Raw genomic sequence first — 23,396 nt, 5'->3', positions numbered from 1 at the left:
AGATTTCTGTTCAGCATTATCTAAAGACCCACAATAATGATCATAGACTCACAGGGCAGGAAAGGAACCTAAAAAATATCTGCCCAATTCTCTTAATTTACAGATGAGGTACATCGAACCCAGAGAGAACAAACAAATAAATTAGAAGCAAAGTCAGGGTCAGAAACAAGATCATTCATTCCTTCAATAAACGTAGATTAAATGTGTTGTGCTAAACACTGTTCTAGGCACAAGAGTTACCTTAGTGAGTAACATGAACATGGGTTCTCACTACCAGTGTCCAGTCTTACACTGTCTTGTTCTACCTCTAATTGCCTATGAGGGTATTCAACATCCTTTACAATATACTTTTTTGTTGTTGTTGTTGATGCCACAGATGAAACTCTCTTAAGGGAAAGACCTCAAGTGACTTTGTTAAGAGAAGGAAGTTATTTTCCAAGTGTCTGCATTTGTGTTGACATTCTTTGATTCTTCAGTGCTCATAGGGCGCTTCTGTCAGATCAGCTGGAAAACATTTACTATATTGAGTCTAGTTTGTGTGCCACTGGAAGGCAGGCTTTCCTTGCCATCATGAGCAGTTTATTTTTGTCCTCTGGTAGGACTGGTAAAGGGCTAAAACTTTATCTCTCATTGGAAGAAACAGTTGTCTCTTAGCACCGACCTTACCTTAAAAGTGCCTCACATAATAGTTTAAACTCTAATACGATAATGGAAGTAGTTAATGTTAGAATCAAATGTGAAAATTCTTCAAAGGAGCATGATTTAAAAGCTGCCATAAATCTACCTCCCCAAAGGTGATATTGCAGTCATCCACTGAACACTGGATGTCACTACAAGAAAACCTGGGTTTTTATTTTTATTTTTATTTTTAAAAGAGTAGTTTGCTCTTTTTAGTTTAACACTCGATTTAAACCCCTGTCCATCCTCCAGTACCTATGTCAAAAAATCGTCCTGTAATAGAGGCCTCAGTTCTTTTACAGGTACAACTAATGACTTCTAAAACTATGGACCTTCACTCAGGCATTTGGGAGGACACTTCATCCTGCTCACTTTGCCCTTGGTCCCAGGCCAGTCTCTGAAGAAATAAAGTGTTTACCTTGCAAGTTGTGGATAAGGCTGGCTGGTGGGCAGAGAAGTGATATTCCTTGGACCAAATGGAGCTGGGGAGGAGAAAAGAGAAGGATGCTTGTGTGCTTGTGTTTCCAGTCACCCTAACGGCCCTGATAGTCCTCTTAGTCCTCTTGGAGGATATGAGTGGGATTGGATTCCAGGGACACCTGTTTGTGCCTGCAGGGGCAGATTCATGGTGGTTCTGCCTCTCCCCTTGCCTGGCAGCTTTCTTCTCCATGCCTGGCAGTTCCTGTATTGGCTGATTTACCTGCGAGGCTGTATGTGGATCTGTCTTTATGTGGCCACTGCCGCCAGCACGTACTGTCAACATAGAGGGAAGCCAAAGCGAGGATTGTAACTGCCCAAGCCTAGAGCGGGAGGTGAGCTGCCTCCGGACTTCACTGCAGCTTCCCTTCCTCCTGACACACATGGAGTTTGGTGGCGACGGTGCCGGTGCCGAAGAACTGCAGACAAATACTTAGCCAACTGGATGCGTGTGAGCTGGCTACAAAGGCAGCGCCTGCCTCACCCGGACCTCCTGCTGGCAGGATGTAAATATACCTGCAGACTGGCCAAACAGGACTGCCTTTTCTCCCCCAACCCCTCCCTCCTCCCACCCTCTCCCTCAGCTAACCAGCATGAGAGGAACTGAGAAAGCAACAGCCTGCAAGTGACAGCTCCAGCCTAATTCTGTTCGTCTCTGAGCCGAGGTGGGAAGTTGATTGTGCAGCAGCTTCATTGTGAATTCCTTCCATTGGCATCGCTATGTTTGCTTCTATCTGGTATGCTAAGAAGCTGGGTCGCAGGTTCGTGCACAATGCCAGGAAGGCGAAATCAGAGAAGGTATGGAATGAGTGGGGTTGAAAATTACCTTTCCGTTTGCCAACTGCCTGCTCTGGACCATTGGTCTGAGTACACACGCAATCTTTATTTGCTTGGGGTGAGAACCTTCCTCTCACTGTGAATGTGGTCCGTGCCACTTTGAAAAGGAGTAACACTTAGAGCCTAGCTTGCTTGGGAGGGGAGCATTAAGGGTTAAGCAAGATCATTGGCTATTCAAAATGCATGGTGAAATCATCAATTGATAGAGTGTCTTCACAGAGACTTAAGATTCCTTTAAATTACATAGGATGAAAGCAATTGAGCAGCTGCAATTTTTTCTTGTTCAGAGAGCTCTCTAGTAAACTTGTTGCTATACTGCATTATTTTTATTATTGTGATCTTTGGTTCTGAAGTGGGCATTATAAATACCTGAGCCTTTCTATAGTACATGTGTTACAGTGTGTGTACTAGGAACATATATCTGGGACTCTCAGTAATGTGGACCAGACTCTACAGGGGTGCTTTGGTATCTTTTCACTAAGCCATCATTTCAGAAGTGTTCACAATGAGCAAGAATTATATTTATAATCAGGTAGTTGTGGCCATTTAAAGAATAGATTTGCATTTCTTGTATTCAGCATGACCAGTCATTTCCAGAGAATCTCTGTGTAGACTTACCTAATTAGTTACATTTCCCTGAGAAATTAAAATGGCCTGTAAGTCCTAAGGTATATCACATCCTTGGAGATAACAGAAGATGATAGCTTACATCTCTAGTTTCTCCAGTGCTTTCTGGGGCACTGTCCAAACTGTCATATTTAGGGAATCAATATCCAATGTGATAGGCATTGGGGAAACTTCCAAAGGTAACAAAATCTTGTGAAACGGATTTTTCATATTCCTCTGAGGATATGATCTTCAGCCCAATCTCTTTACTGCTTTATGTAAACTCATGAGATTGACCCAGAGATGGCTCTCCTGGCCTGTGGCACAGTCCTTTCTCTCACCTAGAAAGATGCCTTCACTATAACTTGCTATTCATTCCTGCAGAGTGGAAATGATAAAATGAACAAGAATCCAGTGATGAACCAAGATATGATTTTTCTTTAGCTTTAGAAGAGAAAATATCACTGGAGTTCTGACTTTAGAGTCTCTTAGAATGTCCAGATCTGACAATTGTAGAACATGACTGACTTGTTATTTAATAACACTTTTGGTGGAGGAGAGGGAGGGGAGGACTGGGGTAGAATTGGTCTCTTCTCCATTCTATATAGCCCAGATAAAAAGATTATAAGCCTAACTATTATGTATCAACTAGTATCATATATATTGAACAGTTGGCTTTTGAGGTTGTGTTTTGTTTTGACTTTCAAGTAATTTTGAAGGAAGGAGATTGTAAGTGGGTCTTTTATTGGAACAAATGTTTTAGAAAAGTCCTCTCTTCCTATAAAAATTATATGTTGTATGGATGAGAAAACTGTCAGAGACCACAAATGGCTCTGACAGCCACTGGGAGATAATGTCTTATGCCAAATTAGTATGCAAAGAAAGTTGAATCTCCCAGAAGCACTTATTTCAAGCCTCGGCCCAAATGTGGGAAATAGCAGCTCTATGAAATTCAGTGTATAGAACCTAAAAAGACATTGATACAGCAATGTAATCTGAGCTTCTGCTTCTTAAGAAGCTAGTAAGGGGCTTTCAATCTGTCCCATCCATTTCTGTGATGGCTAATGTTTAAAACAAGCAAGAAGAAACCAAGTTTGATTTTAAGGGTTCAAATTATTTAATCACCTTACTCAGAGAGTAAGACACATTTACATCAGGAAATCTACATTAGAGAACTGAAGGTTTGCTCTCTGAGTGATAAAGACCAAAGGAAAAATCAACTCTACTGCCTTTGTGCTAGCAAGAGAGCTAGGAGGAGTTAATTTTGAACATTAGGTCATGATAAGCAACATGAAATAACATCTTGGTATTTTTTAATGGAATTTGTATTCACAGAGTTCCTGAAATAAATTAAAAGGTGTGTTGCCTCAAAAAATGTAGGCACTCAGTCAATGCCTGGTGAATGGAAATAGTTCATTTATTTTGTATACCTAATTTTATAACATAGCTTATTTACAGCTATAATTTTAAATTAATTTTTTTCTAGGGATTCAGTATGTACTTTAGCTGAGAAGACAGTTAACAAATAAGACAACAAGATGAATTAATTTACATAAGGTATTCCTATAACATCAGAGACCATATAGTTGCAAAACAGTAGGGCATGTAAAGTGCTACTAACGATATGCTGTCGTGGTTTGTCAACAAATGGAAGAAGATGTATAAAATAAGATTATTATTGAATTTTATTTAGAAAATGACGAGTATACTTAATTGTGGCAGATCATATTTTAGCATTTGGGGAGATATATCTTTACAATGGACAATGACTGTGATTTTTAGTACCCTCCGTAAATTTTGGGCTTTTTTTTTTTTTTTTTTTTTAGTAGGTAACAGTTTATGTCTTTCAACTCTAATAAAACAACCTGAACTCACTATAGCCCTTCACTTCTATTTTAACACTGAAAAGTGTTTTCCTCAAGGTTGGGGTTAATTGAAAAGCTCTCAATAATTAGGAACGTGCAAGACTAAATGTCATCCTAAGCACTCAGTGTGACTTATTACTAGTTGTCTGGTGTACTGTTTTGCCTCAGCTAATGTCAATAGAACTCAGTAGCATCACAAAATGACCATCATAATGCTCACAACAATAATAATATTAATGATAATAATCTCCGTACAGCTTCTACATTAGCTTCTTCATACAAAAAATTTAATCTAATTATCACAACAGCCCTAATAAATAGAAATTATTTTTCCTGAATCCTAGAGAGAAGAGTAGCTAGCCCAAGGTCACAGGATTAGTGGTAAGTCTCAGTGTTGGGATTTGCACCGAGTCAGCCCAAGGTATTCCAAAACTGACTCCTCGTGTCTCTAGCACTTTCTTCCTTCCACCCATCATTCTTATGGATCCACTAATCTGTCTTGTCTGAATAAGGTTACTCATCTTTTCTTATCTTGTCCCTCTCTTTTATATTAGAATTTCAAAGTGATAATGTTTACAGAATCAAAGTTACTGATTGTGTAGCTCAACCTCTTTATTTCAGATAAGACTATACATAAACTATATTGAATAAACAGTTTTCTTTCATGTTGTTAAAGATTTTACATTCTTTGTCCTCTATCATTGGTTAAGTGTAGCAAACTTGTTTTGTCACCTATTATTCTTTTTTTTTTTTTTTTTTTGAGATGGAGTCTCACTGTAGCTCAGACTGGAGTACAGTGGCACAATCACTGCTTAAACTGCAGTCTCAACCTCCCCAGACTCAGGTGATCCTCCCACCTCAGCCTTCTGAGTAGCTGGGACCACATGCGTGTGTCACTATGCCCGGCTAATTTTTGTATTTTTTTGTAGAGATGAGGTTTCCCCATGTTCCCCAAAGTGGTCTCGAACTCCTGAGCTCAAGTGATCCACCCACCTTGACCTCCCAAAGTGCTGGGATTACAGGCATGAGCCACCATGCTGGGACACCTATTATTCTATTTGAATAGCTTTTAATTGTCATATCATTATAACCTTAACGTTGGCATTTGTACTCATTGCTTATTCCTATAGAATCCAAAAATGTCTTTAATCAAAAAGGACCTAAATGCTTGGCAATTATACATGTGCTCTCTTTTTGAAAAAAGTCAAAGGTGTTAGGTGATTCACATTGACATTTTTCTAAATAAGCTTCATAAGAGATTCTTTGTTATTCTTCCATTAAAAAGTTCATTTGTACCAACAAATTCTCTGAATAAAATTATTTTAAAAGTGATAATGTGAAATCCAGATTACCTGGCTGGGATAGATACCTCCATTCAAATAATTATTCCTTTCTTCTTTGTTTTGACCCTGTGTAAGTAATTCAGAAGTTAGTATCTTACTTGTATGCCTGTTGTCACGTTTCAGCTTAAATCGCTTAATTACGCAATCTCCAGACTGTCTTACTCTAAAAGGCCACTTGAAGAATCTTTAAGATAAATCGAAAGTGCAATTTCTGGTTACATAGTAATATACAAGAGTATTAAAATACCAAAACTTGTGAACCTTCACTTCCCCATCAGCAATATATTGCTTATTTCATTTGTTTTTGTTTTAATTTTTATATTTCTTTATCTTTTTAGTGCACGTTATGAAAAGTACTTTCATGATGCATTTAGGAAAGACTAGTATCAATATGCATAATCTAACAGACACACCTATAGATGAGCTTGGCAGTTTATAACCTATGAGTGCTGTAACCGAGCCCACATATCCTGACGTTAGGCCATATTCACCTTGGAAAACTTTTTTTGAATTTGTTTGACAGGGCCTCACTCTGTGGCCCAGACTGGAGTGCAGTGATATGATCTCAGCTCACTGAAACCTCTGCCTCTTGGGTTCAAGCAATTCTTGTGCCTCAGCTTCCCGAGTAGCTGAGACTGCAGGCGTGTGCCACCACAGCTGGCTAATTTTTTGCTTTTTTAGTAGAGATGGGCTTTCACCATGTTGCCCAGGCTGGTCTCGAACTCCTGGGCTCAAGCAATCCATCTCAGCCTCCCATGCTGCTGGGATTATAGGCGTGAGCCTCCATGCCTGGCCCACCTTGGAAAACTTTTTAAAAACCAGCACTCTAGTTCTACTCTCCCCCTTGTCTAAACCAAACACATGAATTCAACAAAAACTAAAATGAAGGATAAACTACTAATACATTTTCTGGCAGTAGGACCAAGGAAAGAGAATTATGTCCTGCTGATCTTAGTAGAATATAAAGAGCATCAGGTTTTGGGCAAGGACTTAGAGGGAGGGGATTAAATTAGCCTTGCTCTTTGCTATCCAGCCTGAAGTCAGTCATTTGGCTTCTCTGGCCTCAGTTTTCTCATCTGTCAAATAGAAGTAACATTTATGCTTCAGTAGATCTCCAATGTCCTCAAGATAGTGTTCAAACCATTAATATAATTTACAAAACCCACCATGACATGGCCTCTGCTTTCGTCTCTGTCATCATACCTTGCCCCTCTTCTATCAGCACTTTAAATCCAGAATTCTGAACTACTTTCAAATACCTAAATGGCCCATGCTCTCTCTAGCTTCCAGGATTTTGCTTAATCTGTTTGGCTAACCAGCTAATCACAGCCTGGCTATACCCATCACTAATTCCACTCTAGCCTTGGGTGACATCACCATCACTAGGAATCTTTTCTGGGCCTCTACAAGCCCAGGATGGATCTATCATCAGCTCCCACAGCAACTTGTGCATTTGTTGTAATTATCTTCATTTGTCCGCAATCTTCAGTAGATTTGAAATGAACGATTTTTCAGTCTTATTCAACATATTTCTAGGGTCTAAAAGAATGCCTGACACATAGTTGTCTTTCATATGCTATTTAATTGATCCGAGGTTGTCATCAATTTTGAGATGTATCATTATTTCATCTATTACTAAAACAAAGATTGCCAGTGAAACCATAACACATCATGAATTGCAAGATGCATCTTGATTTCACAAGTGCTAAAATGTGAAAAATATTTATTCTTAGAATTAATAATGTATGACATAATGGTGAAGAATGAATGAATTTACTTTGAGCATAAAATGAGTTAATATAAATAAAGTGTTTAAAATATTATACTTGCTATCAAATTACTTTTATTTATCTGGTAATATTAATAATAGTTTTCATACAGAAGTATTATACAGAACACTGAGATATATCATATATTTTGACTTGTGCCAATCAGACTCAACAAATATTATGTGTCCTATTCTGAATTTAGGAAGGTAAATGATAAAGGAAAAAAATGAAAATTAACATTATGAAATGAATTAAAAGATATACTCAAACTGCAACCATTTAGATTGCAGAAGAGAAAGCTCAAGAAGCCTTCCAGACTCCCACTATATATTTATATGTCTAAACAACAATGGTTAATATTTATTGAATTTGTTCTATGAGCTGAGAACTGTGAATATAAAGACCCAGTGAGATTGTTACTACTAGTTTTTAGAGAGAAAACATATCACCAGTAGGTGACTATGATTAGAAACCCTGTATGATTCTAGACCTTGATCTCCTCCCTGGTAAATAATACTCTGCTTCTGTATGTTTGTGTATACTACACATTGTGTGTATATATATGTTATATGTAATACATATTATACTATATTTATAAAATCATGTAGGTTTATGATGAGTTAGATACTAAGTTTATTTTTCCCATGAAAAATAAATTTTAAAAATTAAATGCAAAATCTGAAATTTATCTCAGGCATAAGAAGTGTCCTGATATTGAAGATTCACCAGTCTTCAGTGATCATTTTATTTCTATTTTTGCCTCATAGTAGATTGAAGAGTTGTCTGACCTGGAGAGAAGGATGAACAGATTGTCCTCTTAGATCCCTTTCTTAGAGGCTTGTGAGTCTCTCAAAGCTCCTCAGCTGTGAGCAGCAGCATGACTCAGCGCCAGTGTCTGCCTAGCTGTGGTGACAGAGAGGACAGGTGTTTGTCCATGCTGAACGCAGCCCTGCAGTTCTCCTCTGTCACCTGAAAGGTGAATCAAGCAGCAAAATGGACAGTAGCACCTGTTCTGAGGTCCCAGAACTGCTGCCCACACTGGTAGGGCAAAAAGCACAACTTTTATAAGGTCAGGGAAAGTAGACAGAGAGTAAGGGCAGGATCAGAGAAATGGCCAAAGTGAAGGAAGGCAGGAGTAGGCTGGAGGGCAAGATAGTTGGTCACAAAACCACTGTAAAATTGTGACTAGTTGTAGGAATGACTGTTAAGCAGTTTATGAGGCATTATTACATGCACTTTACATATACCATCCTTTAATTCTTACTACAGCCTTCTGAGGTATTCTTATTGGCTGCATTTCCTTTTTTTTTTTTTTTTTTGAGATGGAGTCTCCCTCTGTTGCCAGGCTGGAGTGAAGTGGCACTATCTCGGCTCACTACAACCTCCTACTCCCTGGTTCAAGCAATTCTCCTCCCTCAGCCTCCTGAGTAGCTGGGATTACAGGCACCCGCCACCAAGCTCAGCTAATTTTTTTGTATTTTTAGTAGAGATGGGGTTTCACCATGTTGGCCAGGATGGTCTCAATCTCCTGACCTTGTGATCTGCCTGCCTTGGACTCCCAAAGTACTGGGATTACATGCGTGAGCCACTGTGCCTGGCTATTAGCTGCATTTCATAGACGAACTAAGGTATAAGATGTTACAGGATTTGCCATAGGTCACAAGCGGTGGAGCCAGCATTCAGGAACAGGTTTACTGAATCTAAAGCCTGTGACCCTAGCCCCAACTCATATTTTATGCTCTTCTTTAAACCTGCCTTGAGTTGGATGGACCTCTGATATGGAGAAGAGATAAGCTGGAAATGAGACCTGACTTCTCAGTTATGGTCCTTCAGAAACCAGATATCCAGATAGCCTTGTTTAAGTCTAGTTTACAAAACTTTAATTGCATTTTTTTCTTAATATAACTTTAGAATAATATTCCTCTACCTGATATTGTTGAATGATATTACGTTAGAAAATGAAGATGAAAGGAGACATTCTCCCACACAGCAAGAATTTAAGCATGATTATCATTGTAAAGATAAATTTGATAATCAGATGATCTGCATGTCTTATTTGCACATGTATTGCAGGAATGAGGCTATTAGAGAAGCCATTCCGCTTTAAATAATGCCTCGTAGTATTTGCTTATATCTGAGGTAGTCTTATTTCCTCAAATATCTTATTAAATCTTTAATTATTAAACCATTATAAATTCTGTCCTATTTGGTCTGGACACCTAGCATCTATAAGGTCCTAAATGAACCCTGGTGGGATGATTCACTTGGATGGGACGCTCTCAGCTGTATTCAGTATAGGAATTAAGACCAGATTAGAGGTCAATAGGCCTGGGTGTTAACTGGCTCTGCCCCACAACCTGTGCCACCTTGGTTAAGTGTCCAAGCTTTCCTGGGCCTGAGTTCATCTGCAAGCAGATTCCTTCCAACTCAAACATTCTTTGATTCTAATTCTGATTTTTTATAAGACTGCAGAATCCTTAAAGGGAAAGATTTGTACTCATTTGTCTTTGTATTCTCAGCACCTAGCAAAATGCCTAGCACTAGATGAAACAGAACATTTATGCCAAATGACTATACACAAAAGGCCTGGAACTTCCTTGACCATTAGTAAGAAGAATATAATGGAGACTGTCCACTTTCAAAGTGAGAGCAGGATGAAAAATGCTCAGGGGCTCTTCTTTTTTAAATACCTTTTTTCTTTGAAGAAAGAGGAGCTATGAGGCATTTTATAGCATTGCATTTGAGGCTTTGGTTCTCTTCCTTTCTCACCTTCCACGCCACTAACACTGAAGTAAAACAAACAGTAACTAGCATAAAGCCAGAGTCTTCTTCAGCCACCAACAATGACATCAAACTAAAGTTTTCCAGCTGCCTTATCCCACATGCCACATCATTACAAGCTTATAATTGAGGATGAAATGTTTATTGTTTGAACACTCTCAATCTTAAAATTCCAGTTATTTAAAGAATCTCCATCCCACCTGCTACAGACTGAATTGTGACCTCCTCAAATTCATATGTTGAATCTCTTGTCCCCAGTGTGACTGTATTTGGAGATAGGACTTCTAGGTGGTAATTAAGGTTAAATGAGGCCATAATGGTGGAGTCTTAATCTGATAGGCTTGGTGGAATTGTAAGAAGAGGAAGAGACAGATTTCTTCATCTTTGTCTCCACTATGTGAGGACACAGAGAAAAGGCAGCTATCTGCAAACCAGGGAAAGAGAGCTCACTGGAAACCATACTCTGATAGATCCTTGATCTTATACTTCCCAGTATCCAGAACTGTGATAAAATAAATTTCTTTTGTTTAAGCCACCTAATATCTGGCATATTGTTATGGCAGCCCAAGCTAAGATACCACCTCCCATCATTGTAGATATATATGATGATGTCTAATAAAGAGTGGTTTTTAGTGCCCAAGGCCAGCCTATCAACACCGAGTAGAAATAGTGTTCTTTTTTATTCAAAATATGTAAGCTCTGATAAACACATGGATTCAGCAGAGTTAACACCACTCAATGTTTTGAAGGAGCTATGAGAGGTTATTTAAAATGGTAATATATTTTTTAAAAAGGAGAAGTAGAGGGTAAGGAGAATGAATGAAATGCTTTTGGAGGATAGCTTTGGTTGTCTTTATCGTTTTCTAACCTACCGAGGAGGCGAAATGAATGCAAACTATTCACCCAACAAACTTGATAAAACAAAAAATACATTTAACTCACAAAATACTTTTCTTCCCTTCCACACCTACTCGTTACTTTAGGTCACTCTGATTTACAAACAGAATTGATTGATTTTGCCTATCATACCATCCACTGTTCCTCACAAGCTAGTATTGGAGAAAGTTTCTACTATCAGAAGGGCTGGTAACTTTTCACCAGGGTTTGCAGCAAGAAATGACAAAACAAGTACTGTTAGACGTATTGAGGTCCGGGGTATTCCTGTGCTTGTTAGCAGTGCAGATCTATGTGATTTGACAGACGTTTTGGTGATTCCCTAGCATGAGAAGGGTAAAAATGTATTTTCTGTGGAAAGGAAAAAAAGTATATTGGGGTTAGGGGAGTTGAAGGAAGGACAGTGCTTGGGAAAGTTTAAGAAGAATGAGAAAAATAAGTTTTTTTCTTGTTCCTTTCCTATTTGGACATTAGCCTGGCATAGGACTGACTTTCCTATGTTTTTTTTCCCCAAGATTCCTGTAAAAGTTCTTTGTCATCTTCGTTGACTTCTGTCTGTTACCCATTTTGTGAATCCTCTTATTGGCACACCAGCCAAGAACAGTAAGGCAGTGAAAGACTGAAGACCTGGCTTCAAGACTGGTTGGGTGACCTTGAGCAAATGACTGCACCTCCTTGATTATTAGTGCTCTCATGTATTAAAAATGGTGATAACCACCTTTTCATGGGTTTTTGATTCAATTAAAACTGCATGTGAAGAATCTACCTATTGTAAAAACTTTTTCTTCCCTACCTCCTTTCTTTCCTCCCTCCCTCTCTTCTTTCCTTCCTTCATTCCTTTTTTCCTTTCTTCCTTCCTACCATTCATTTAAATATTCTGCCTAGTTCTAGAAAGAATGAAAGATAGTTCTGCTTTACCTCTTCACCAATGATGCCTCTTACTCTACTATCCCCCTGGGCTTCAGAATGAACTTTCTCTGTCACCCTGGTTTTATAAAATGAGGAGGTGTGTAATTATATCTCTGTCTCTGGCTAGAGGCAGAAAATGACTAAGAAGAACATCTTTCTTTAACTAGTTGGAATTGTTAGTATAATGACTCTGAGAGAGTTCTAGGTTTTTATTTCCTTTTAAATAATTTTCTTGATCCTCCTTATAAAATATTGTCCCCTTGCTCCCAGCCTTTCCCATACATTCTCTCTTTCAAAATATACCACCCAACTTTTAAGAGAGGGATTCCCTGTTTTGTGAGTGCCAATTAAGACATATCACTTCTCCTTTGAAAGGAAGTATTATGTGCTGAATGATTCAAGATGCTTATCTTCCAGCTGATAAATGTATCACTTGATGTTTGCTGCTTTATTTCAAGTCTTGGGAAAAAAGAGAAAAGAGTCCCATGTAATGTTACATTGAAGTTCAAAACTAGAAAGGACCTTCCTTTCATAGATAATAGTAACATTAATGAACATTTATTGTGTCTTTACTATGGGCCAGTCACTACTCTATGATTTTACATGTTCTAATTTAGCAATCTTCACAATGGCCCTATATGCAAAGTACTATTATATCCACATTTTATATAGATGAGGCAAAGAAAGGTCAATTAATATGTCCAAAGATGCAGAGTTACCATGTCCTAATGCCAGGATTTCAACCCAAGCTATCTGGACCTGAGTCCAAATTCTTAACCATGATGCTACAGTAACTTCTCATGCCTTTCAAATGAGTAAGCTGAGTCCCCAGGTAATATGAGGTTTGGGAATGTTTTTTGTCCAATATCTCCCCAATATTGATGGCCAAGTTTTGGGGATTTGAACCTAGATATTCGCAATTCCAAACTTCGGCCTCATTGGCTTCATGCACCACTAAGATGTGTGCTCCTACATTTATTTCTCATGATCAAATATTAAGGAGTTTCAAGCACTACCATTAATGTCTTTGGTAAACAGTACCTGCTAAGTTCCTCTTTCATTTAACCAAAAGTATTATTGGTTATATTCATATTTTTGAGTGGTGGTATTGATAATCTTTCATGAAATTTTCAGTTATATAATTGTTGTGACTTTACCATGACTTCAGTGCCCTGCTTCCATTAAAAAAAAAAAAAAAAAAAAAAAAAAGAAAAGAAAAAAACAACAACAACAAAGAAAAGTCACTCAACAGGATGGCATTTGGAAAACAATTCCACACCAGTGGTTGCATTAATTGCTAATTTGAATGTTCCTGCTGTGAATTGAATGGAGTCACTTTGGATCTATTTCTTAGAAATAACCATTTTTATTACCTCTGCTCTAGGATGCACAGTTTTGAGATCTTCAGAGGCAAATATCTTCACTAACCACTTTCTCTTTTCCATTTTCTTTCCATAAGTAATCCTTTTCATTGTTATGACTATTTTTAATGTTCTCAGATTTAATTTATGAAGGATAGGGGATGTTGTAGGATGATTTTGTCTCTTGTTATCTCAGTATATAGCATTCTGTTAAATTCCCAAGTATAACATTTTGAATATCATGTTTAATTCAAATATCCATTATTTTATTAAAGTTGATTTTTTTTCTTTATGTATATGTAGAATTTACAAAGGCTTTATGAAAATGGCTTTTGTAATACACAAGTAAGAATTTCCTTTAGCATTAGTCATTTCTTTAGTGAGTGTTTTGAAAAAAGCAGGATAAAATGTGGTATGATGAATAATGCTTGTTAGCAGTTATCAGCTACACTATGCCTTTTAGAAAACAAATTCCAATACAGTCCAGATTAAATAATGCTTTCCGTACTCCAGTTTCTTAAAATCACCTATCTAGTTGTCCTGAACGATTTGAAAGTCATATCTTCTCTATCTTTCCAGGTTGACTGTAGACTGACCCCAGGAAAATAAAATTCAGGTAAATAAATTATCTGCAGCCTTTGAAGTCAATCAACAATTCAGCAAGTACTCATTTGCCCCTTGGTATTAAAAAATACTTATTTGCACAGTACTATTAATAATACTGTGCTGGGACTTACAATGATGCACGGATACAGAAATGATCCATTTATGGTCCCTATCCTAGGGAAGTTTAGGTATAGATTGGAAAAATCTAAAAGGAAGCACACACAATTAAGGCAAACACTTAGCAAACTCTATACTGCTTAAACAGTGTAAACAATATGCCAGTTTTTCCCTCTTATTTATTCTGTCTTGCCCAGACCCTCTTTGCTTATTTGCTGAATCTCAACATTCTTGAGCTCTGTGATCATGCCTGATTGCACACCACCTGGTATATCATTCATTCACTGAGCCCTGTTCTCCAAGATTAGAATAAAACACACGTGCTTTGATTACATTCTTAGGAAGCACATGTGAATGTCCATAGTGTCCTACCCACCCCAAAAAATGCCTTAAAGAAACTCTTCTTATTTTTAATACTTCTATTAAAATATATTGATACATAAAAGTAGAGTATTTAAGAACATGGTTTCTAGATCCAGGTTTCCTTGTTTCAAATCCCAGCACTGCCATTTACTAGCTGTGGAACTTTGAGCAAGTTACTTAAACCTCGTGTGCTTCCTCATCTATAAATTGAGAATAATAGTGCCTGTCTCATAGGCACTATTATGAGGATTGAGTAAATATTTTTGAATAACAGGTATTACCTAAGTTTTTTTTAAATGAATACAATGTGACGAGTCATTAAAAAAGATAATATGGGGTGCATACAATTCTTTGGAGCTTCTCGGTTAATTGGCCAACTCTTTTATGTCATTCTCTGCCTCTGATTTTGACCTGTAGTAGGACTATTTTGAACAACTTTGTAATCACATGCTCCACAATATCAGCATGGATGGGCAAGCACATTTCTGCCCTAATATAGCAACCTTGAGTTTCACTGTCACTGAGCAGTACTTTTGGAAGATGACTCTGATTTAAGCAGTTGATCTTACCAGAGATACTAGGATTATTGTCATTTGATTGTTGAGTCATTAACTTGAAAAGCATCTATCCAAGAGTGTCTGCTTTGATATCTACCCAAGACAGCATCATCTGTGGAGGTAGGGCAATGGCCTCTAACTAGTATGATAGACTTCTGTCTTCCTAAAGCACCAGTTCTGCTTTTAAAAATAAGTCGATGTCCAGCATCACTATTTGTTGCTCAATTATATAGATACTTCAATGTGTTTTTCTGCATTTACGGACTGTTTAATGTTTAATGGAGGTAAGTACATTCAAATAGCAGAAGATGACTTACTTTTGCATTTATGATTAACATTGTATGTTCTTGAATGTGTATCGCCTATGTATGTTTTCATGTCACACTTATTTATAATTTATGTAATTTAATCACTGGTTGAGCAAAGAGCCTGTCTTTCTGAACTATTTTTTTTAAAGAAACTGGACACTAACTTTGAGTAATTAGAAGATAATCTAAACAATCTATAAATGAATTCATTTAAGAGGTACCTCACAGTATGCTGAGAAGCTGGGATGTGATGGTGAACATGGCCTATTCAGTACTCAACATTCAGCAGTGTATGAGGAAGACAATAAAGGAGCAATTGCAATGTAGTGTGATGAATATGATGTGTTTAGGGATTTTACACATTTCCATTATTGATTGAGTAAATACTTCATAAGTCTGTGAAGTAGTCCATCTTAGATGATAAAAAGATAAAGTAGGTTGGTTGGGATTTTATTTTTTAACCCATCAGTTACAGTAGACAAGTGCCAGGCATGACATGGACACAATTGAATTTAAGTCAAATTATTAAATATCTTAGTGTACTACGTGAGACAAAATATCATTTAGTTATCAAACCTGAATATATTTTTTATTGTGATAAAATATAAACATAATATAAAATTTGCCATTTTAATCATGTTTAAGTGAAGAATTATGGGCATTAAATATATTTGCAATGTTGTACAACCATCACCACTATCCATTTCTAGAATTTTCATCATACCAAATGAAAACTCAATACCCTTCTGAATATTAACATTAATGAAAAAATGTTCAGACCTTCCCCATTTGACCTTGCCATAAAATGTGCTGACTAATTTTCGATAGTTCCATCTACCCTTTACAGTTCTTCTGAGAATGTTTCAGAAATACTTACAAATCTTTCAACTTCCGTTATTACTTTGATAAGATTTTATAACAAGAAAGCAGGAGAAGTGACTTTGGGTAGGTCTAGAGTCATGATGTTAAGCATTTTGTTGCAAGTAATACAATTTAATTTCAGCTAAGTACCTTTAGCTTTACTAAGATTAGTAATTAAATATTTAGTTGTATAGTAAATTAGCTATGCCATGTGGTCACTGGAAAGTAGGTACTCCATTTACTGAAACATAAATGTTTTACAAGGTATTGTAATATAACTAGTAAATTAATAATGACAATTTAGGTTTTAGCTAATTAAATTCTTCCTTAGCATTTATTAATTTGAGGGTCTAAACTAAAACAACTTTAACTATGATAACTGCTGTAATGATTTAGGTGTGCCAAACATGAATAAAATTGGGAAAATTGAATGTGTGTAATGAGTTATAAAGATAAAAAGTTAGTTTCCAACTGTCTTTATAAATTTTGATTGGCAAATCTAAACCAGAATTAAATATGCATTAAGGAGAGAGACTTTATGGTCAACTTCATACCCTTATTCAGACAGAAAATTTTTAAAGAGGATTGACACCATTGCTATAGCTTACAATCAAATAAATTTTAAAGAGCATGACCAATGTGCCCAGAACTGTGGTAGGCTATTAAAACATCATAATTAAGATCCCTGAGGCTCAGTTTTGTTGCTGTTGTTCTTTTTCTAAACTGTAAAATAGGGATACTAGAGGTAAATCATAAGCATAACAGTGCTGCATACAGTAAGTGCTCCAGAGTCAATTCATTTATTCATTCACTAGGTAGTAATTAGAATGAATGATAGATGCATAATGTATTCTCATTTAAGTATCTAAAAATAAAAGGGACATAATTTGCCCAAGTGCCTTCCTCAATTCTGAGGAGTTCAAGCTAGTGAGGGAGAGATATGTTTGAGTGGACGACCACATAGCATGACAATTCAAGTGTATTTTTCAAAGTTGTGCATTGTAGAGGTCTCTAGACTCAATACAATTTGTAGGCACAACAGGAGAAGTAGACAAAAAGGAAAGGAGCCACAGGAAGCCTCAGAGAGGGGATGATGCTTGAAAATACTTAACATAAGAAGTGTGACAGGCAGATGCAGTGAGGGATTCATTCCGAGCAGAGAAAAAGGGCAAAGCACAGATTCCTCAAAGAGCATGGCTTTTTCATGAAGCAGCAGGAAATTCATCTTGGCCTGAGCAGAGCAGGTACACAAGGGAATGGGAAGATGTGACTTTGCTTAGGTCAGCTGGGGCCAGATGGTAAAAGGTTTGGTTTGTTATCTAAATAGTACAAATTATTTGATGCAGGATGGAATAACAGTGTCACTGATGGGTTTTAAGGTGAGAGAGAGGTTGATATGATCAGATTCAGATTTTAGAAAAACTTATCTGGTAGCAGAATGTGGAGAGTGTATTAGAAATGAGCAAGAGTACAGACAAGGAGACGCTTTAGGAGAAGTTTACAGTATTCTCAAACTTTAGTGTGCATGGAAATCACCTGGAAGTCGTGATAAAACACACTTGTTGCTGCGCTCTGCCCAGAGTTTCAAATTCAGAAGGTCTGGAATGGGGAAGAATTTGCATTCTTAACAAGTTTACAGGTCCTGTTGCTGTTCTGGGATCCTGTTTTGACAACTGCAGACATAAATATACCATAAAAGGCTGTCTTAATCAGTTTGGGCTGCTGTAACAAAACACCATAAACCGGGTAGCTTCAACAATATTTATTTCTTCACAATTCTGGAAACTGGAAAGTCTGAGCTCAAGGTACAAGCAGATTCCATATCTGGTGAGAGCTCACTTCCTGGTTCATAGACAGGTGTCTTCTCACTATAACCTTACAAGATTGAAGGGGAAGGGAGGGTTCTGGGAACTAACTTATAAGAGTACCAATCCCATTCATGAGGCTCCACCCTAAGGACTTCAAGAGCTCCACCTCCTAATACCACTGCATTGAGGATTAGATTTCTACAGATGAATGTCAGAAAACAAGCATTGGTCACTGTGCTGAGGCAGTGAAATACTAGCGGCAAATGAAATCTCATTCTAAAGGCCTGATTGATTGGAAGCACCCTCGTGATACATTTTTTCCTGCTGAAATTTTACTTGAATAATACAATGCCTTAGGCATTTGATGATGCTGGTGGGTGTTGGGCGAAATAAAGTGAACCAGCTGTTTTCTACTAGGGTCAGAGTGAGTAAAAGTGACCTATGGTTCTCAGTGACTGTTAATACAGCAAATAGCCTTAGGAATATCCTAATTCAAATTCCATTGTTTTCCATTCAGATTGGGGGAAGAAAGGGACTTGCCTCTTCACAGAGTTGCTTATCTCAGCAGGTTGGTGTCTAACATAAAGTGCGGCTCTTGCAGTCTTGCGTATTTCCTCCGCTTTCAGCTATATTATGGTCAAAGGAGAACCTGGCTGAGTTTTACTTGTTTCACCGTTTCAGTTGTTTTTTTTTTTTTTTAAGTAACCATATACTTTACTAAGAAGGTTTACATGATAATTTTCTTTTGGTTGAACAAGATTTTTCTCCTGTTTCTGTTTATTTTGTGTGTTTGTTTTTAAGGCAACAAACATGATCTCTCTGATTACCTTTCATTGTAACGAAGGTTTCTCTTTCCTGTAGCCCCAGTGTTGTTCTAGTGAAATGGGTTTCATCTGCTGAGTGTAGGAAAAGGTTTTAACTGGCGTAATTAACACTGGTGTGGTTATCTCGGATTTAAAAAGAGGCAGTTGATTCTTCCAGAATGTGAGGGTATTGCCTGATAGAGCCAAGCACGCAGTGTGTAATAATGAAGGTAGTTTGGGAAGAATTTTATGCTCTTAATTAGGAGCAAAATGGATAGCCTTTTGTCCGCAGGAGGCTCAGGACACAGGCTAATTGCAATGAATATAATGGGATTACCTCACACTTGAGATGGTACTCTCACTAAAGGGGCACAGGGCCTTCCCTGCAGATCTGCACTGGTCTGGGGGTGGGGATCTTGTAGAGGGATGTTTTGAAGGTATAATTTATTGTCTAGTTTGGAGGACTTTTTTCCCTTCTTTCTGTGTGTCTGTCCAGAAATAGAGAAATGATCATAAAATTATTGGCATCTCTCAAACGTGTTTTAACGGAAGGGCTTTTGAGGGTTGTTTTGTATATGAGACAGTACGTTCAGGATGTTCTAAATGATGTCCAGAATAAATATATTTTACTTCTGTAAGCACTTGGTGTGATTGCCTAATATTGCAGCTCATAAATGTTTATGAAGGTAAAATGCTATTATATTAGTTTGTGTAATTTCTCCCAGGTATAAGGATAGATATTGAGGAGATATTATTGAATACAAAACGTGTTTTGAAAGCATGTATAGAACTTTAAATGGATTTTAATTTCAAAGTAAGTGCAAGTTTGAGTTAATTAAGCACCAGAGATCTTACACGAGCCCACCAAATTGAGTAATATATAATATCTCTCTCTCTCTCTCTGCCTGTCTCCCTATTCCTACCCTCTTTCTTCTCCCTCTCACCTTCTCTTTTCTGTATTTTTTCATATATTCACAAAACTTCTGAGTTTTGTCTACCAAGCAATGTGTAGAGAATTAAGTATACCAGGACAGATAAGAGAGAACATTTGCCCTTAAGGAGTTTACATTTTAATGTAAGAGGCAGGCAAGCAATTTGTGTCTCCAAGTCAAACCAAAAGTTTTGAATATACTAAAGAGGGAATACATCATTCCAGTCTAGAAATAGAGAATATTCCAAGGAAAATACGGAAAAATAACTGATTATAAAGAAGAAAAAGGATTTTGATAGGCAGAAGAGGGTAGGACAGCATTCCAGGGTGAGAAAACAGGGAAAGCAACGGGATAAGAGCATTTTAGGGAACCTAAGTGTATTTATTCTAGGTTGAGAATAGGGTATAGAGGAGGGAACTAAGAGTTGCATCTGGGAAGGAAGGATAGGACCAGATAGGGGAAAGCCTTGCATGCTGTCGTAAGGAGGTAGCAGCACCTAATTCCATGAACAGAAGGTAGACATGGTATAGCTAGTTCAAAAAACCATTTGGACAAGAAAATACAGTGCAATAATGGTTAAAAGCATGGACTCCACCAGGATTTCAAACTCAGGACTTTGCTTATTATTTAATTTTGAGTAAGTTATTTCATGACTCTGTACTTCATTTCTTTCATCTCTAAAAGTAATTATACCTCCTTCATGGTTTTGTTATAAGGACTAAATTAAATGGTGTATATAAAGTCCTTCATATATCATCCATCTATCATTCTGGACTCGTATTGTTGCTCTTCTTTTTATCATGCTTTCCACTGTCACTTCACATTGGGACTTTTCAGCCCCTATGTGTTCATAGAACTAAACTAGAAAATAACATTGTATTCTGGATCTTGTAAGTCTTACTTTGTGCCAGGATGTATGGAAAGTATTAGCAACACAGAGATGAATAAGAGCCCAACATACAAATAAGGAATTGTGCTACCGTATGGTAGCACCATATGCAAACTCCTTTTAAAGTGCTTTTGAAATATGAACCAATCACTACACTCTAAATGGTTATGGTCAAAGAACAAACTCACATTATCTTAAGATATAGTTATAAGAAACTTGGACATTGAGTTTGACTCTTAACTCAGTATATTAATAGACAGCAAGGAATTTATTTATATTACATGTAAAGCAAGTATATAACTTAGGGTTGAGAAATACTGTAAGAGTATAATTGGGTTAAGGGATAGGGAGATAGGAAGTCCATTCCCAGGTGTTACAGTGTACAAAAAGAAGTTCAATTTTTTAAGTTTCATCCAGAAAGGCTTCCTGAATAAAGTGAGATTCTAATGCTGTTTAAAAGCCAGGAAAATGATACATAAAATGGTGGGGAAAAAAACACATCTTCATGAATTCTGTCATTGTTTTGAAGAAGGCAGAGGCATCTCCAGTGAGAAATGAAGAGCTGAGGATAGGCTGTGAGATGACATCTTAAAGAACTAAAGGGGCAAGGTGGGCAGAGTACATGGGCATGGGTCAGGGTGGGGTATGTGTTTGTGGCACCCTAGCAAATGGCTGTAGACTCAGATGAAGTTATCAAGAGCCTTGGATTTGCAAACTGACCTGGAAGGCAAATAGATGATTGTACTGGGGAGAAAGGAAAGTACCGATGAGGGACTATGTATGATTTAAAGAAAGCTGTGGTAGTTTGGGAAAGAGATGGACTTTAGTACAAGGAGAAAAGGGAAGGAAATTCGCATGTAGTGAGCACTTCATATGTACCAGGCATAATGCTAGATACTTTCCATGTCTTGTCTCATTTCAACCTCACATTAATTCTGTGGACAGATACTATTATCACTGTTTTATAGGAGGGGAAATTGAATTTCGTTTAAAATGACTTTCATAGATCATATAGCAAGTGTGAATTAAGAAATCCAAGCAAAGTATTCACAATCAGAAAGTCTAAATTCAGTGTTTCCGTTAAACCACAGCATATCTCCATCCATCCATTTATTCAGTAACTAATCACAAAGCCCTTACTGTGTGCTGGACATTATGTTGCTGTCTTTACATTCTTGCTGTTCACCAACTAGCTGCCTAATCATGGAATCTGCATTTCTGTGACTGTTTTCTCAAATATTAAATAGGCTTTTGTGTGGCTACTTTATCAGTATTCGTCGAATCCAAATTCGTATTTCAGTAATTATAAAGTAATTGTAATCCATTCTTTTCAACTCCCCCAAGAAAACACAAAATTCAATATTTGGCATCATTTTATTAGTTTCTTTCCATTATTTCTGTTATTTACTATAATGGTTATGAAGATGATATTGGTATAATAATGTTGATAATAACAACAACCTTTTTATTGAGCACATATACTGTGTGAGACCTTGCGTTAATGTAATGCTTTACATTATCTCATTTAATCTTCAGCAGAAGTGCATGAGTTGGAACAATTTGACTATTTTATGTATATGGAAACTCAAGCTTCAGGAGCTTCAATGACTTTGCTAAGATCACACAGATAAGTGACAGACCAGGATCTTAAATCTCAAAATATCTTATCCCAAACCACATGTTTTTAATCATTAGGTGATATTGCCTTCTTATCTAGCAGAATATGTTATTTTGTCAGAGTAGTCAGTTATTCAGAGCATCCTTGCTCCCAGTTTGTCTAAATGAGTGAACTTTCATTCTAATTCATGCTCTTTGGAGTTGGTTACTGTTGTTTTAAATGACTGTGCTTGAAGAAGACAGTTTCGTTTTGCTTAAGTGGGAAACAAGGAAAAAAAATCAGTTTTGCTGTACATCCATAGACATCCCAGCACACATCTCCGGAAACACTGATTTTTCTTGGACAGAAAATGTGACATTCAATTTCTTTTTGGTTTGGGAAATTCTTAAGAAGCATTGAATGTTAGTCTCTTTCTCTATCTCTAAGTTACTCAGGAGTAATATTGTGGACTTTATTTTTGACAGATACTGTGAAGAAACTAAACAGAACAAAAAAGTATGAATATAGGTTCATGAAAGGATATTGGTACCAAGGCTGGAGCACTAAATGGAGAAGGGAGTTTTATTAATCTTTTGATGTTTTAGGTTCTACGCATTTAGAATTTAAGATTAAGATGAATGGAGAAAGAACTGGAAAGAAGCCAATGATTAGTTTGCGAAAACCCAAAATAGTAATTAAAATTATTAGAGAAGGAGGAAAAAAAATAGTAGCAATAACAGCTAATATTTATGGATGGCTTATGATACATGGCACCCCAGGCAAAGCATTCAGCATGTAATTAACTTATTTGATCCTCTCAAGGCATATATGAAGTAGGTACTATTATCACTGCTGTATAGATGAGAAAGTGAGTTTTGGAGCAACAAAATGACCTGTAAAAGGTCATACAACCAGTGGAGCCAGAAGTCCATTTCTGTCTGGCCCAAGTGTTTTGCCCACTGATTACCATCTTGACTGTCAAAAAAGTGAGTCAAACCTGAGGGTCTGGGAAGAAGCACCATGTGTTTCACTGGC

At 37.1% G+C, this 23,396-nt stretch overlaps 1 protein-coding gene across 11 annotated transcripts in view; it reads left to right on the top strand.

Annotated features, from left to right (window-relative positions):
* DLG2 (discs large MAGUK scaffold protein 2) overlaps positions 1-23,396 on the top strand; it is a 2,194,174-nt gene that overhangs the window by 1,211,170 nt on the left and 959,608 nt on the right. Inside the window, exon 1 of one of the 11 annotated variants that reach the window (XM_063641483.1) lies at positions 1,751-1,953. The exons of 9 other annotated variants lie outside the window; for them this stretch is intronic. In XM_063641483.1, coding sequence (XP_063497553.1) covers positions 1,876-1,953 — 78 coding nt within the window. In that variant the 5' untranslated portion in view covers positions 1,751-1,875. Of the gene's footprint in view, positions 1-1,750; positions 1,954-23,396 lie in introns of those variants that run through there. One more of the 11 variants, XM_055281268.2, reaches the window with a different exon arrangement.

The sequence above is a fragment of the Symphalangus syndactylus genome, chromosome 6 (assembly GCF_028878055.3).
Source record: "Symphalangus syndactylus isolate Jambi chromosome 6, NHGRI_mSymSyn1-v2.1_pri, whole genome shotgun sequence".
NCBI lineage: Eukaryota > Metazoa > Chordata > Mammalia > Primates > Hylobatidae > Symphalangus > Symphalangus syndactylus.
This window is presented reverse-complemented; position numbering and strand designations above follow the sequence as displayed.